Source organism: Bos grunniens, chromosome 6 (genome assembly GCF_055505025.1).
Source record: "Bos grunniens cultivar Pamir isolate PY7600 chromosome 6, Bosgru_T2T1.0, whole genome shotgun sequence".
Classification (NCBI taxonomy): domain Eukaryota; kingdom Metazoa; phylum Chordata; class Mammalia; order Artiodactyla; family Bovidae; genus Bos; species Bos grunniens.
In genome coordinates, this window is record NC_141170.1 from 2,008,701 (window position 1) to 2,023,869 (window position 15,169).

A 15,169-nucleotide genomic window follows, 5' to 3' on the forward strand; every position below is an offset into this window, starting at 1 on the left:
GGTCAGCCACCCAAGGCTGGATTAGGGTGACACCAATCACAGCTGCTGGGTGCCAGGAAACAGGTGACTTCTTTCTTTTTTGACTTCCAAACTGTGTGCACACTTGTTTCACTGATAACTGAAAATCAGGTAACGTTATAAATACCACAGCAAATCGCACACAGAGGCGCGTGTGCCTGATTGAGCAGAGATGCTGGCCAGGACCCCGCCGCCCCGAGCCCCATGATGGAGCTCAGGACTGTCTGTAACCACGCCCAGACTGTGTAACCACGCAGTCTATCGGCACGCTGCTCCCGTGGAGGCCTGGTCCCACTTCCACAAGTGCAGTTCGTCAGGAGAGGCTTTTAACAGGAACGAAGTACAGGAGAAAACTCTGCGTTTCAGACAGCAGCCCCTCGGTGTTCAGTATACAGTATCTCCTTGTCTTTTTATAACATATAATTTATTTTTTGAACTTCTTCCTCTTCAGAGCCTTCCATTCACCCTCCTGTGTGGCCAGGCTGTTAAAAAGTTGCTTCACTTTTCGTTTTCTTTCCGCATCCCTTAAAAAAAAAAACCCACCTTTTGATTACTTTTTGGGGAACATCTTGCCCTTTTTCACATCTGAACCAGCAAGTGAGATCCACGTGGGGTTGGTGACTCAGTCCAGGACACGTGGAGGACAAGTGAGTGGGACATACCCCCAGGCTGCCCTCCGCCCTGGCCTGGCCACGGGGCGCTGGCATCGGGGTTGCGGGAGGGCCCGGCCTCCCCCCATCAGAGTGCCCGCCCCGCCCGCCCCGCTCACCGCTCCATGATCTCCGAGAGCCGCATGCGGGCCAGGAACTGGTTGTCCTTGCGGATCTCCCTGACGGCGCCTTTGAACTCCCGCTTGTGCTTGTGTATCAGCCTCCGCCGCTCCTGCTCCTCCCTGGTGCTGCCCTGCTTCCTGCCGAACTCCAGGCTAAGGGTGCAGAGACCAATGCAGGAGGCCGTCCTGGTGCCCGGGCCCCCCCAAACCCCCGGCCTCCCCAGGCTGGGGTGCTGGGCCCTCGGCACTCACACTTTGACGAGCCGGGGGGTAAACAGTTTCAGCGGCACCGGCTTGCTCTTCTCGCAGACCAGTGGCCGATAGTGCCTCGGCTGGTTTTCCATCTCTGTCAGAACGCTCCGACTCAGCTCCTGCGACGCCGAGAAGCTCACTCAGGCGGCCCACCCATGGGCCGGTGCTCGGCCCTCCCGCCGCCCCTTCCCTGAGCCCCTCGGGGCTGTGGGCCACGGCGGCCTCAGTGCGTGGCCTGGTGGGACCTCAGGCCCACTGAGACCCATAGAGCAACAGAACTGAACCCTGTCCCCCAAGGAGCCTGACAGCGGGGTGGCCCGTGGGGAGCGCACAATGGGGACCGACCCCACTCACACGCGGGCGCTTCCGGGCCAGGAGGGCTCCTCTCCCAGCTGCTTGTCGCACAGCGGTAGGCGCAGAACCCCGCTGGCCGGGGGCTCTGGCTGTTGGGAGCATGTGGCAAGGGGCAGCCCCCTGGAGCCTCTGAGCGGAAACACTTGCCCACCCGCCCGCACCCAGACTTGGCCTCACCTGGAGCGTGGGCGGGCAGCAGCGGGTGGCCAGGTGCTCCGTCAGGAGGGCTCGGAGGGGCCGCGCAATGTCGTGGAAGGAGGGCAGGGCGCCATAGGCGAGCACACAGCGCCTCACCAGAGCCAGACATACGGCCAGGCAGGACAGCCTGCAGGACGAGAGTGGCCCCATCACCCAGAGCCAGCAGCTCCCTGGAGGTGGAGGCCTCCCCCACGCGGGCCAAGGGCCTCCAGGTCAGACACGTGCCCTGAGCAGCGGCCGCGGGGGACGGCAGGAGCTGAAGATGACATCCTGTGTTCCCGAGCAGGAAGAAGGCTTCGGGACAACTGAGAAGAGTGGCTCTACCTTGGTATCAAGTTGAACAACCCACATACATGGGAGAGACCCAGGAAAACTGACTCACTCACTATGACGGCTGAAGCCCTCATCTTAAATAAACCTCACTTTGCTGAACTCATCTGTTAGATCTAATAGCTTTCTGCGGAACCCTGAGGATTTCCCACAGATAAACCCAGTGAGCAGCGGTAACGCAGGGCATCTTTACGGTGCTGGGTGCTGTCCGGCTCCTGGCCTGGCCTCTGAAGTCCAGGCTGGTGCCACAGCCCACAGCCCCGGGCCTGCATGTACCTGGTGTGATTGGCCTCCGTCTCAGTCTGGGCTTTCAGGCCGCCTGCCCACTGGAGGGGGAGGCTTCTCCTCTGCCACGTGGCCATGTCCTCCTCATCAGAAACCAAAAGCAACTCCGAGTTCTTCCCAAGTGCTCTGAAAGGGTGCACCAGAGTGTAACCTGGGTTCCGGGTGGGACAGGGAGAGACGGCCTGAGATCACGGGCTGCAGGCAGGCTCTGCAGGGTGAAGCCTGCGGAAGTTCACTGGACAAGCATGCACTGTGTTTACCACCAGAGATGAGGGGCAGCTCTGGCAGGGGCACCTGGGCCAAGTCCAAGCGCGGCAGTCCCTGCCCTCATGGGCACGCTGGACCGAGCATCAGCAAGAAGCGACAGACCAAGGAAAAGCAGAGGAGGGTGAGGGGCCCCTCAGGAGAGCTGGCCGGGTTGGGGCAGGATGGCGTCTAACCATATGAAACAAGTGAAAGACTCGATAAGCCGTAACCATTATTCCATCCCCACCCCCAACACTGCTTCCACTCACGACCGACCCGAACACCATGCTCGCGCGTTTCTGGCGCAGAGTCTGCCACCTGGGGGTCCTTTACCCGCACTCGGCTCACTTGTGCCACGTGGAGAGCGGCTACTGTGCACAGCACGCCCAGTGTGATCCTGACTTCACAGTGAGCCTGTGTGCGCGCGTCCGCACGAGCGGAAAGGCTGCTCTGGACGACAGCGCTTTTGTCTTCTAACTTTCCCACGCTCTGAGCTTTCTACTTTTTTGACTATGAATTATTTCTCAAGACTTTAAATTTCTGAAGCACAATGTACTTGAAAAAGCTTCCTGGAACCAACTCACCTTGGCTCTGCTTGTTTGGAGTTGCCATGTGAAGAATCCCAGCGAGAAAATTGATGAGCTCAGGAATGAACCTCTGGGACAGAGCCACATAGTCCAGGAACACGCAGCACACGAAGAGCCCCTTGACAGCGTCTTGCAGTGACCGCACAGGGCACTGGCGAGGAGTGCGGGGCTGGTCAGGAATGTTCCGGAACGCCTGCTGGCAGGCACCCAGCTTCCCCAGGACTCTGGCCTCCGCGGTGGAGCAGAGGTGGACAAGGGGCCCCGGAGACAGGACTCTGTGACCACGAGGTCCACCGCTCGTGGGGAACCAGTTATAACCCCCACAGTAAGCGGGCACCGACCACATGCCCATCGAGGAGAAGGAACAGTTTGGACTCTTAAAGCCAGCAGGGGTCTGACGGGATGCTGCGCCCTGTCACCCTGTCCAGGGGCCCTGGGAGGGGCACCGCCAGCCTGATGCCACGCCCTGTCACCCTGTCCAGGGGCTCTGGGAGGGGCACTGCCGGCCTGCTGTGTTCGCAGGCCCTTGCAGGGGGGTTTTGTTCAGTCACGGCCCTTGCACACTCCAAGGGGAGCAGGCTCTGATGGGGACTGTCTGACGTACCTTGGTGAGCAGCTGGCTCAAGCACAGCAGAGCAGGCGTGATGACCGGGTGCCAGAAGTCAGAGGTTGGGAACAACATCCCAGCAATTTTCAAGTAAATGAGCTGGAGAAGCAGGCCACCACCCAGATTAGAGGAGGGACGCACAGGACAGCCTGCTGTGCGCCTCTGTGCTGATCACAGAAGCAGACCCCACTCGCTGGGGACAGTGACCCACGCTGCCAGGACACTAGGCCCCAGACAGGCGGGAAGCAGAGGCTGACACCTCAGGCTCGCCACCAACCAGTCAGCAGAAAGGCCACGAGCTGGTCACACAGCCGCGACCCTCACCTCAAAGTTGCCTTTAAACCCCTCCCCAGAAACCCATCGGGAGTCTGGGTCTCTTGAGCACGAGCAGCCCGTCCCTGTCCAGCGCCTGCAGTAAAGGCTGTGCTGTCCTTCCCCAGGACCCACAACCGCTCACTGGCTCTGCGAGCATAGGGCAAGCGTGGAGCCATTTGGTTCGGTGACATCAACTCCTAAACCCTCACGCCAGCCTACAGGTCATGGAGCACTGCAGCCACTGCTCCTGCCCGCAGTGGGGAAGGCCCGGCCCGCGAGCCCAGATGGGGACTGGGGTGAAGCCCAGGTGGCCGGCTAATGCCGGCCTGCCCCGCAGGAAGTCGCTGCAGGGAGGCCAGCTGGGTCCGCTCGGACACGGCTCCACAGGGAAGGGGCCGCGGCTCCCAGGAGGGCTGAAGCCACGGACCCTGGCTCAGGCCCCTGCTTGAGAAGCCTGTTAACCACCAACATGAAGCCTGGACTCGCAGGTTCCTGCCAGCACCGTTAGCTCATTTTCAACCCAGAGAGCAAAGAATGAGATAGTTGAGCAGGATCCCTCCAGTGAGCGGACAGGACAACAGCCCTGGAGTGTGTGAAACCTCAGAAACCTCAGAGCCGTCAAAGCGTCCTCAGAAAAACACGCGCCCAGTGTGAACGGCTCTGTTCACAGAGAAAGCAAACCAGGAACTCTGTTCCAAGCACACGGCAGCTCACTGTTAACCGTCAGCACTCCTCCCAGGCCTGGTCCCGTGCGATCCCCGGATGGCCCTGGAGGCGCTGGGCAGACACCCCCTAGAAGCCCCCACCCCTCCGTGCCAGGACACCACACAGGACGGCCGATGTCTGCAAGCCCCCGCTCACCACGTCCAGGCCTGGGAAGGCTGCCCGGCCTGTGGTCTCAACGGTCCCTTCCATCTCGTGCATGGCGTCTCGGAGGACAAATTTCACAGCGTCACTTGCAGACTCAGGAAACATCTGGCAAAGGTTATACAATGGCCTGTTAATCAGAAACACAGGTCAGGGAGGATGTCTGCAGGGAACAAAGATAAGAAACCTCACATTCACCATTCTGCTGTGGCGTCAGCTGCCTACCACGTTGGAGCCGGAAGCCCTGACTCTTATGCCTGACAGGCCGTGCTGGTGACCCAGGAACTTTTCCAATAGTGTCTGTGATAACCTGGACTCATTTTCACCTTCTCCTAGAATCCTGGTTGTGACTTTCTGGCAGTGGTGGCAGAATGAGTCCCGTCTGCACAAGTCACAGCCCGGGGAGCAGGTCCCGTGTGTCCTGAACCCACGGATGCCTCGCCAGCTCTCCTGGGGGCAGAGGCTGCACAGGGGAGGGCGTGCAGCCCAGGCCGGCCTTGGGTGTCTGCTGTCATCACCCCCCGCCCCCAACTCAGCACCCTGGCCACTGCATCCTGCTCCAGCCAACAGGGCCCCGGAGCCAGTAGCTCTGCCCACAGGGGCCCTTTTGCACAGGGTGTAGACCCAGCCCAGAGCTCCCACGGGGGCAGGAGCAGACAGCGAACGAAACACATGAGCCAGCAAATACTCCGAACAAGCCTGAAGGGGCGCAGCTGTCACAGGCCCATTTGTTCGGCATTTAAAACACCCCCGTCCAGGGCGGTGGGGAACACGCGGACAGGACTGAGGGCCGGAGCTCGCTGCGGGTGCAGGGCCAAGGCGGCCTCCCCGATGCCGAAGCCACTTTACGACTTCACTAAATGGCACAGAATTTGTTCAACTTGGCCCCTGGTTCCAGATAACCCCCAATTTTCACTCACACAACCAGCTTGTCGATGACGCCGAGGTCTGGCGGGTCGCTTACAGCCAGGTCTCCAATGTATTCCAGAAGGAAGCCGAACAGTTTCTGCAGGAACAGGGTAGGTCAGCGCCCAGGGCGAGCCCAGAGAGCCCCACCCAGGACACCCGCCCCCACACCCTCGAATGGCCGGCGGTGTCGAGGGCTGCAGGGATGGGTGCAAGATGGGAGGCAGGCTGCAGGGCGGGGCGTGCAGGGCCCGGGTGTGGCTCCCTCGGCCGGGAGGCAACACCAGACTCCTGGATGGAGAACGTGACCAGCCCCGCTGTGGTCAGGGAGCGGCTTTACTGGGAGAGGACAGGCGCACGCCCAGCATCCGCTCCCCGGAACCCTCGTGCGGGGTAGACTCATGGTGGGTAGTGCCGGGGCTCCCCTCACACCCCCGGGCCTGCCACGGACCCGGAGCCGACACCCATCCAGGCCCCGCTTGCTGGCCCGCCCCCATGGAAAGTAGCCAGCCGCGAATACGGCGAGCGCCCGGTGGCCGGCGGTGCCGTGGCTGCCAGGCCTCTGCCCGCTCCTGGTGCCGCAGGGGGACAGCCAGCGTACTCCCAGCTTTGCTTTGTTCCCCACTGCGAGGCTGGGGTGGTTGCATTTCTGAATTCTCTCCACAACCAAAAGCTGGTCTTCCATTGATTTTCCGGACAGTAAAGACTTCAGCTCCTCGCAGGATTCGGGAACTGTCAAAATAACAAACAAAAAGCACAAAACACACTCCACGCTTATCTTGTAAAATGAGAACTACTCACATTTCCGGTAACACAAACATGAATACTGAACACAAACTAAGCAACAGAACTCCGTTTGCTTCCCCCACGGAGGCAGTTCCGCCCGTATCATAGAAACCCTCTTCTTCTGTGAGTATCACGAGTTCCAACAGATCCCCCCGGAGGACAGATTCCCCTGGCAGCCCTCAGCACTGCGGAGTCACACAACGGCCAAGAGGCCGCCCGGAGCCCTGGGGTCAGGCCCGGGGGACGCTGTGGAGAAGGATGACCGAGTCTGTCTGCGAGCCAGGCTGGCACAGACAGGCAGGGTGGGGGTGTGGCCGGGTTGGCCCCGCCCCCCTGCTAACACAGCCCAGCCGGGCAGCCTCGCCAGGTCCCCCTGCTACTCGGAAACCTCAACGCCAGGGGTCTGCCAACCTGCGAAGGTGTAGGGCAGCTGGGCCCTGGCTGCCGCCTGGTCGTCCCTTGGCAGCCGCTCTCCAGGGCTTGGACGCTGATCCCCCTGGAGCTGCGCGTGCACTTCCACACTGTCGGCGTCAGACTCCCGGCCCACAAGGCCGTCGGCGCTGTGGGCGTCCTTGCTGTCGGCGTCAGACTCCAGGTCTGAGTGGCCGTCCGGGCTGTCACTGTCCTCCGGGCCCCCCTCGCTCCAGCCTTCACCCTCCTCCTCTTCTTCCTCTCCGCTCTCCCCACCACTGGAGTCCCCACTTGGCTCCTCCTCGACGTTCATCTTCCCATCCTGCGAACAGAGCGCGGACACCAGACACATCAGTACTCTGGTACAGCAGCCAGTATGGCTGTGGCCGTGCCCGAGGGCTAGGGGCCTGGGGGCACCGGGCCTCTCCCACCCTTTCGAGACCGCTGCGCGTCCGTGGGCTCAAGGCCTGGGACCCGCGCTCTGCGGTCCCTGCCACCAGGACTCTGGGCAGAGAAGCTAGCTGTTTCTAGAAAGACAGTTTCCGTCTGTGGTAAAGCTATTAGGTGAGAAACCAGAAAATCTGCCGCTTTAAATGAAAACCAGGAAAGAAGGCAAACACCTCACTTTGTAAGAAAGCAAGCGCCGGTCATCTGTGTCCAGCACGAAGCCGTCGTTCAGGTCGTCGGCCGACAGGTGCTTTGGTCTCTTGCTGTGCGCATCCTCGTCTCTCCCGAGCATCCTCCGGAGCCTCTCGGCCTGAGCAGGAGGAGGGTTGCTGCTGAGCGCGCACCGGGCAGGGACGCAGGCCGCCCAGCGCCCCCGGCCTCGCAGCTGCATCAGGCCTGCCCTCTGCTTTCTGTCTTCAGCCAGACAGGCAGCCCTCGGCACGCATCGTATGGAACACTTATTTAACAAAAATAAAAACAAGTATCGCAGCAGAAATACTTCTGGCACAAGGAAGGAAAAACCCTGTTAGACTGAGGTTTCTCTGACCAAGTGACACCCGCCAACCGGAGTGAACTTCACTCGCCGCCAGACCCCAGGAGAGGAGCCCAACCCCACGCTGAGGCCTGACACAAGTGGCCGGCTCCGTCTACACCTGAGCACCGGCGGCAAACACCGCAGGCGGCCCCCGACGGGAGCAGGAACAGCCAGAAGCGCAGGAGCAAGCCTCTATTTCGTGTTTGTTTGTAACATATGGAAAATTTAAAAAACTTTTAAGAGAAAAACGTGAGACAGGAGTGCACTGTATCGCCAGCAGCTGTTTTGAGGTAAATGAATTAGGAAAAAATGTCATTTTTGTTACACTGGGTATTATCTGCTTTTTTTTTTTTTTTTTTTGCTTATAGTCAAAAATATAGTAAAACAGTATTTCAGGGCTTCCCTCTTAGCTAAGTTGGTAAAGAACCTGCCTGCAGTGCAGGAGACCTGGTTCCATCCCTTGGTCAGAAGATCCTTGGAGGAGGGTGTGGCAACCCACTCCAGTATTCTTGCCTGGAGAATCCCATGGACAGAGGAGCTTGGAGGGCTGCAGTCCACGGGGTCACAACAGTCGGACTTATGGACTAAACCATCACCCTCATCACCACAGTAAACAAACAGAAACTTATCCGTAGGCTATAAAGAGCCCACTGATAAAAGGCCCCCCAGGGCAGTGCCCCCAGCCCTGCCAGTACCTCCAGGCGTCTGAGACGCTCCTGCTCCTCCCTGGCCAGCTCCTCCTCCGTTTTCATCCTGTTAGAGGGCTGCGCTTTCATTTCAAAGCCGAGCTCACGAACCATCATGTCATATGCATCAGGCTAGGGCAGACAGAAGAATTTTTTTTAAATAGAAAAGACGTGCATGACCAGCCCCCCACGCGTGTGGATCGTGGCTGGACGCCGTTACGGAAGAGGCCAAACCGTGTCCTGAGCCTTTCTGCTTGTGTGACTGGTCCTGGTCGGGCTTGGCAGACACTTCTGGGCCATATACAAAAATTCTTCTCCAAATACATCTGCTTTAAGAAAACTAACCCTTGCCCATTTAGGCATTAAGTCCCCAAACGGGGTCCTGAGGAAAGAACAGGGAGGTCGACGCACAGATGTGCAGACGGCCACAGGGGAGGCTGGTGAAATACTACTATTTCTTAGAAACCAGTGACTCAGAAGACGGCAGCTTTTTCAACACTTACACTAAAATTCGGATACCCCCTGAAGGTCTTCCCCCACCCCAAGTCTTCCTGATACCAAGAAACCACCATTTTCTTTAGTGTCATTTTTCTGGAGTAAATATTGAAATAACTTCCACTTTACTTCCACCCCAACGGAACACACATCAGCTACCTCAATATCAAAGTTCAACAAAACACTCAGGTCCTAGAAAGGAGAGCAGATGCCCGGCTCCCCCTTATCTGTGGAATAAGTGCATGGCTCGAGGCCAGGCCAAGCGAGACGTGTCCGCCCCACCTTGGGCTTCTCCTTTCCGCCTCCACTCTCAGACTTGGGCGTCTTGCAGGCCAGGAGAGCCTGGATTTCTTTCCAGTCTTGGTCTAGCTTCTCTGTGAGTTCAAGGGCATCTTCCCGTTGAGCCTGTCTCTCCCTCTGGGGAAAAAACACAGATGGAACACACCCCATTACTGTCGGTGTCCAGGCCCCACTGGACAACCACTCAGCCAACACCCACCTTGCCGACTCAAACAGACCATGAGAAAGGAGCCTCTCAGGAGCCCACCAGGCAGAACCAAGTCCCCGCTGTGAGGCTGTTCCTCGACTCCTGATATGCGCCAAAACCAACTCAAAACACCCGTCCCCCAAATCAAACTCCCAAACACAAGAAACCATCAGGGTACCTGCCCGATGGCGTTACCACGCATCCTGTGCTCCTAGGCAAGCGACCACTTTCATTACATTCACAGAAAGTTTTAATACAACCTAAAACTGCCCAGCGAGAAAAGGCGGGGGCGTCCCAGCGCTGAGTCCCAGGGCAGAGCTGCCCTGGCACGAAGGAAGCTGCTCACCTTCTCCTGCTTGGACCTGGCGATGAGCTCCTCAATCAGCTCCCTGCGGGACTTGGGTGGCTCCTCGCCCCCGCTGGGCTGCTGGGTGGCCTTCCCGGGGACCGGCCCGCTTCCGCCTCCGAAGTGCGTCGCGGTCAGCTCGGCTGCAAATGGAGCAGAGAACCCCGTGAAGCCCAGGCCCCCCCAGAAGCGGGTTTTGCAGTTGCTCTGCCAGTGTTTCTCCGAGCTCGGTCCTGAGAACCCATTCCACGTTCAAGAGGAAATTCTCACTGGGTGGTCACTGAGATCATACGTACAGCGGCACTTAAACCAGACGAGCCCCTCTGAGAAAGCCCAGAGACACAAGAATGGGTCAGTGACTGGTTCCTCTGCTTCCCAGAATGCTCTGCACATTATAAGGGATCAGTGACTGACTGGTTCCTCTGCTTCCCAGAATGCTCTGCACATTAGAAACCACAGTCACGTAGTGTTCTACTAACTCAAGATTGTTCACAATGTTTTCTGAAAATAAAAATTTATAAACAAGGTGCTAGGACATGAAAGATCCCAGAAAGGATTCTCAAAGGAAAAATAAAATCTGTTGGCGCACTTAGTACAGGATTTAATTAGAAAATTTGAGTTGACTTTTAAGATGGAATTCTCCTAAGCAAGGAGAACACGTATTATGTAGTTGAACAAAACAGAATGTTTCCTAATGGTTCATTGTTAAAGGTACAGTAAATATATTTTTAGAAGTTAACAGGCTTTTCTCGTACAAGTTACTTAGATTTTGATGAGCTTGCTATAAAAACCAGAGGAGGACAGGAAGCCTCAAAGGAACAGCTGAGTCCCCAGGACCAACACCTGGAGCTGGACGCTCACTTTCCCCAGCCACCTGACACCACAGCTCCTCGCAGCAACATGGCGGGGGGCTGCCGACTATGTGATAAAGGTCATGCCATCAAACGTACGGGCCCTTCACCCACAGTGCAGGTGAGTGTGCGTTAACCGTGAAGTGTGAAGAGCTCTGAACAACAGAAAGTGCAAAACGAAAGGCTCTGGAGATGAACTACGTTCTCTCTCAACCACAGAGCCTCAGCAGTCATGCCCGCCTCCTGGTACTGTGGATGATCCACGGGCCACCCTCATTCCCAGGCCTCCTGCCCCCGCGTCACCCACAAACCAAAAGGCGGTCATGGGTTTAATGTGTTGGCTTTCCACACACCAGGAAGCAGCAGCTTTTCTGAAGATGCTGAACAGAGGGTATTTTAATCTACAAGGGTGAAATCCTAGTGACACGACCCCGACCTTATAGAAGGGCCCAAGATGATCAGACCTGAGCTGACTCCGAACTCAGTTCAGCTGCATGTCAATGTTAACTCAGTTCAATGTATATCTCCTTCATTACTACCTATAAATAAGCAGCTCAATGTTCCTTTCTCCACAAAACTGCCACAATTGGTTCTGGAGTAAACAAAGCCTAAGAGAACTAGATAAACACTGTCCTGGAACACACTTGGTCAGAACCAATGACTCAGTGGTAGCAAAGCAGAGTGGGTTTGCACAGAAGTGCTGTCCAGGGATTAGCACGGTGGGTTTTACCTACAACGGATGGACAATCTCCCCAATTCTCTGAGCTCATGGGTAAAATGAGCTGGGGTAAAGTTCGAACAAGAGAAAGCATACAGAAGTGCCTTCTCAGCTTACAGAAGTCTGTATATCTTATGGACGCATACACCTTTTGAAAGGTCTGCAGCTGCATTTTCTCGGAGTCTGGGCAGGAATGGCAGGAAGAGCATCCTGGAGCAGAGCACGCGGGTGCCCGGGCCTCACCTGACAGCGCTCCCCGGCCCTCAGTGTCGCTGTCACTATCGACGATGTCGTTGTGCTTTTCGATATCCGCCAAAGACTGGCCGTAATGAGTTAATTCTTCATCTTCATTTAGGTTGTAGATGCTTTTTTTTTCATGTTGTCGCTAACAGGACAGAAAAAAAGTCCATCTCCTAAAATTTCCATGTTCATTTAAAGTTTTAAAAAAATTACTTTTTTCATTTTTGTGCAATGCGTCAATGCTGCTTTAAGATGATTCTGGGTCATTTGAGCAATGATTCAGACAGAAACAGAACCTACAGAAGGTAAATAAATCAACCGGCCCATCTAAGGCGCTGGGAAATGGCACTAGGACCTCACCACCACACTCGGACCCCCTCCAGGATGCGTCACTGCTGTGCACTCTGGCTGAGGCATCTCTCCGCCCAGCTGGTGTGTGCAGAAGGCTGCTTCCCCTTAGGCCTAGCCAGGCGAGCTACACCATTCATGATTCCCCGCTGTCACCCACAGAAGCGTAACTGAACGAGGGGGACTGGCCTCCTCCTCCTGACTTCTGGGCAAGGAGACAGCAGGGGACCCTCCCCGGTCTCCCCTACCTGCTGCTCCAGAGCAAACCTCTTCATCATCTTCTCCTCCGGGCTGATGCTGCTGTTGTACTCCCCAAAGCGTTTATCTCGGAACACGTTGGACTTATCCCTTTCCTTGTACTCCTTCAGCAGAGTCTGGGTGCGCTGAAAAGCAGATCACAGAACTGTCTCTCACTGGTCCTGGCAACTCTGAGCTCTGATGCTTGGCAATCTGGGTCCCCAGAATGGAGCCACTTCCGCAATGGGACACACTGACGGGTCTAATGAACTGGAAGACACCATTTTTTATGCCTCAGGCCACTGAAACTAACAGTCCAAGAAAGGCCAATCTATTGGCTACAAAAACTGATCTCAATTACTGAGGGGAAACTGCCAGACAATGGAGTCAAGAGCAGACCAGGAACCCAGGGGATTCGCTAGGGAGTGCTGGTACCTTGTGCCTAACACCCAAGGTTACAGCAAAACAACAGCAACCAGAAAAGAGCAGAACAAACGAGTGCTCAGAGGTCACTCTGCCAGGTGAAGCAGCCAGATGAGTTGAGGTTGGTAGCTGAGAGAAAGAGAAGCCAGGGAACCAGGAGCTGAGTAGCTCTTCATGTCAACACCACCACCACCATCAATTACAGAGACTGCGGCAGCATTGCCTGTCTTTGGCTGGTTATGTTCATATACGTGCCAGTATCTGTATATATGGTTGACAGGGAGGCCTGGTGTGCTGTGATTCATGGAGTCCCAAAGAGCTGGACTCGACTGAGCAACTGAACTGAACTGATTGCTAAAATCTGTGTGTGTGTGCTGTTGCTTCAGTCACATCTGACTCTCTGAGACCCCACGGAGTGTAGCCCGCCAGGCTCCTCTATGGGATTCTCAAGACAAGAATACTGGAGTGGGTTGCCATTTCCTCCCCCATGAGAAGGGAAGATCCTGGATCAAACCCGCATCTGCTGCACTGCAAACAGATTCGTTACCGCTGAGCTCCCAAACCAAAACTCACAGTGCTCTCTGGGTCATTCGTGGACACGCACGTGTTGCCCAGGAGGTGGAGACAAGAGTGAGGACTTGGGACCCCACCGCAGCACCGCCTCCCAGTGCGGGCTCCGGGAGGCGCCTACAGCCTCATCTGAAAAGGAGAGAATGGCAGTTCCTACCTCAGTCTCCTAAGGAGAAAACAGGACACTGAGGCTTAAGTAGGGAAGACACATCTGTCTGTTCTGGAGCTCCTGCTGCCCGCACCCTGCCCCAGCCTGCCCTGAGGTGTGTGGTGGGGGCATGGCGGAGTCAGCGCTAAGACTGTCTTGTCCTCCACTACTGCCAGTTCCTTCAAGTCAGGATGATGTTTGGTTCCATTCAAAGATCAGTCGGATCGCACACTGGGACAGCACAGTTCATGAGCCCATGAAGACAGGGTCAGGGGTTACTCCACCTTTACCCCTTCACCTGCCAGAACAGAGCCTAAACAAGAGCGCTCAGTGGCGTGCCAAGCTTTCCCAGGTGTTTAAACCCAGTGCACACCCTAGCCCTTACCAAATGTGTGACTGTAGGAAATTTACTCGTCCTTTCCGTGCCTTAATTTTTTCACTAACCTACTAATGTCTCCTCCTCAGGATGACAATAAATAGTTAAAACCACCCAGTGAGCATGTCTCAGAAGCTACATAGAGAATGCCAGCAGAATGGAATCTGAAAGTACAGAATAGTCTGGGACAGTGAGCACAAGAAAAGGGATGGCTGTGAGGTTTTCCAAAAAGGTTAGCATTTCAGTTACCTTGCAAAGGACAGTCATGTGCTTCAAAAGTGAAGTTGCTCAGTCGTGCTGACTCTTTGCGACCCCATGGACTGTAGCCCACCAGGCTCCTCGGTCCATGGGATTTTCCAGGCAAGAGTACAGGAGTGGGTTGCCATTTCCTTCTCCAGAGGATCTTCCCGACCCAGGGCTCGCACACGGGTCTCCCGCACTGCAGGTGGATTATTACCGTGTGAGCCCACCAGGGAAGTCCTATGTTGATGCATTCCTTCACCAAGCATCTACTGAGCAGCCTGTGTAATCCCTTATCCTTAAACCAGCAGAGCTCAGTCTCAAGGAAGGCGGTTAAGCGGGCCCCACGGTGACCAGGGCGGCACAGAAGTGATTAGCTATGTCAGAGGAGGCTGGACCAGTGCGCTGGGGCTCCAAGGAGCGACAGCAGTTCTGCAGGGCGATGTCGCCCCATCACACGCAGAAGTAGAGGCAAGAAGGTGCACACACTCCAGCCGACACACGACGCACACACGGCGTCTAACTGCGCCGGGCTGTCCTGAGGGCTCTCTCAGGGGACGCGTCCCACCCTTCCAGTCGCCCGCCCAGGAGGTAGGTACCATTGGCACATCCTATGTACACAAGGGGAACCAGCACCGTCGCCCGCGCGCTGCCGCAGGGGGTCGGGACAGCAGGGCCGCGCGGCTGGTCCGGGCCGGCAGGCAGGGCAGGGGACCCCTCGGAGGACGCCCCCTCCCCGGAAGGCCCGGCTCCCCGCTGACCTTCTGAAGGGCCCGCGCGCGCGACACCCCGGGCAGGCCCACGTCGTGGCGCGTCTTCCTGCCCAGAACCTGGAACTTCTGCCGGTTTACTTTCACCTCGAATGGGTTGGGGTTCGGCCTCGCCCGGCTCCCCAACGCGCCCGCCGGGGCCGCAGAGGCCTTCCCGCGCGCGGCGGACCTGGCCTTCCCCATGGCGACACACGCCACACCTCAGGGTGCGGACGAGGAAGAGAAGGCGGCCGCGGCTCGGGTTCCCTCAGCAGACACGTGCGGCTTCGCAGCCTGAGACAGCCGCCCGCATCTCGCGATCACTGAGGCAGCGAGAAG

General features: G+C 57.0%; 1 protein-coding gene and 1 long non-coding RNA gene across 6 annotated transcripts; one reads left to right on the forward strand and one right to left on the reverse strand.

Annotated features, from left to right (window-relative positions):
* Positions 1-50: 50 nt before the first annotated feature.
* NOP14 (NOP14 nucleolar protein) lies at positions 51-15,160 on the reverse strand. 5 transcript variants are annotated; one of them, XM_086404563.1, is made up of 19 exons: positions 14,843-15,160; positions 14,091-14,280; positions 12,336-12,470; positions 11,743-11,884; positions 9,931-10,073; positions 9,380-9,514; positions 8,612-8,734; positions 7,560-7,691; positions 6,935-7,256; positions 6,339-6,469; positions 5,752-5,837; positions 4,826-4,961; positions 3,647-3,748; positions 3,040-3,235; positions 2,201-2,360; positions 1,574-1,721; positions 1,043-1,161; positions 788-943; positions 51-542 (listed from the first exon to the last, which is right to left on the reverse strand). In XM_086404563.1, exons 2-19 carry the CDS (start codon positions 14,106-14,108, stop codon positions 443-445), a joined length of 2,484 nt encoding a protein of 827 aa, XP_086260689.1. In that variant the 5' UTR covers positions 14,109-14,280; positions 14,843-15,160; the 3' UTR covers positions 51-442. The 5 variants fall into 5 exon arrangements, 3 of the variants coding, with proteins under 3 accessions (XP_086260689.1, XP_086260688.1, XP_086260687.1); XR_015165075.1 differs by lacking the exon at positions 14,091-14,280 and having other exon boundaries at positions 2,201-2,335; positions 3,040-3,193; XR_015165074.1 differs by lacking the exon at positions 14,091-14,280 and having other exon boundaries at positions 2,201-2,335.
* Positions 1,670-2,030, forward strand: LOC147370179 (uncharacterized). The gene is made up of 2 exons (XR_015165113.1): positions 1,670-1,806; positions 1,881-2,030. It is a non-coding gene; the product is annotated as an uncharacterized LOC147370179 (long non-coding RNA).
* Positions 15,161-15,169: the final 9 nt, after the last annotated feature.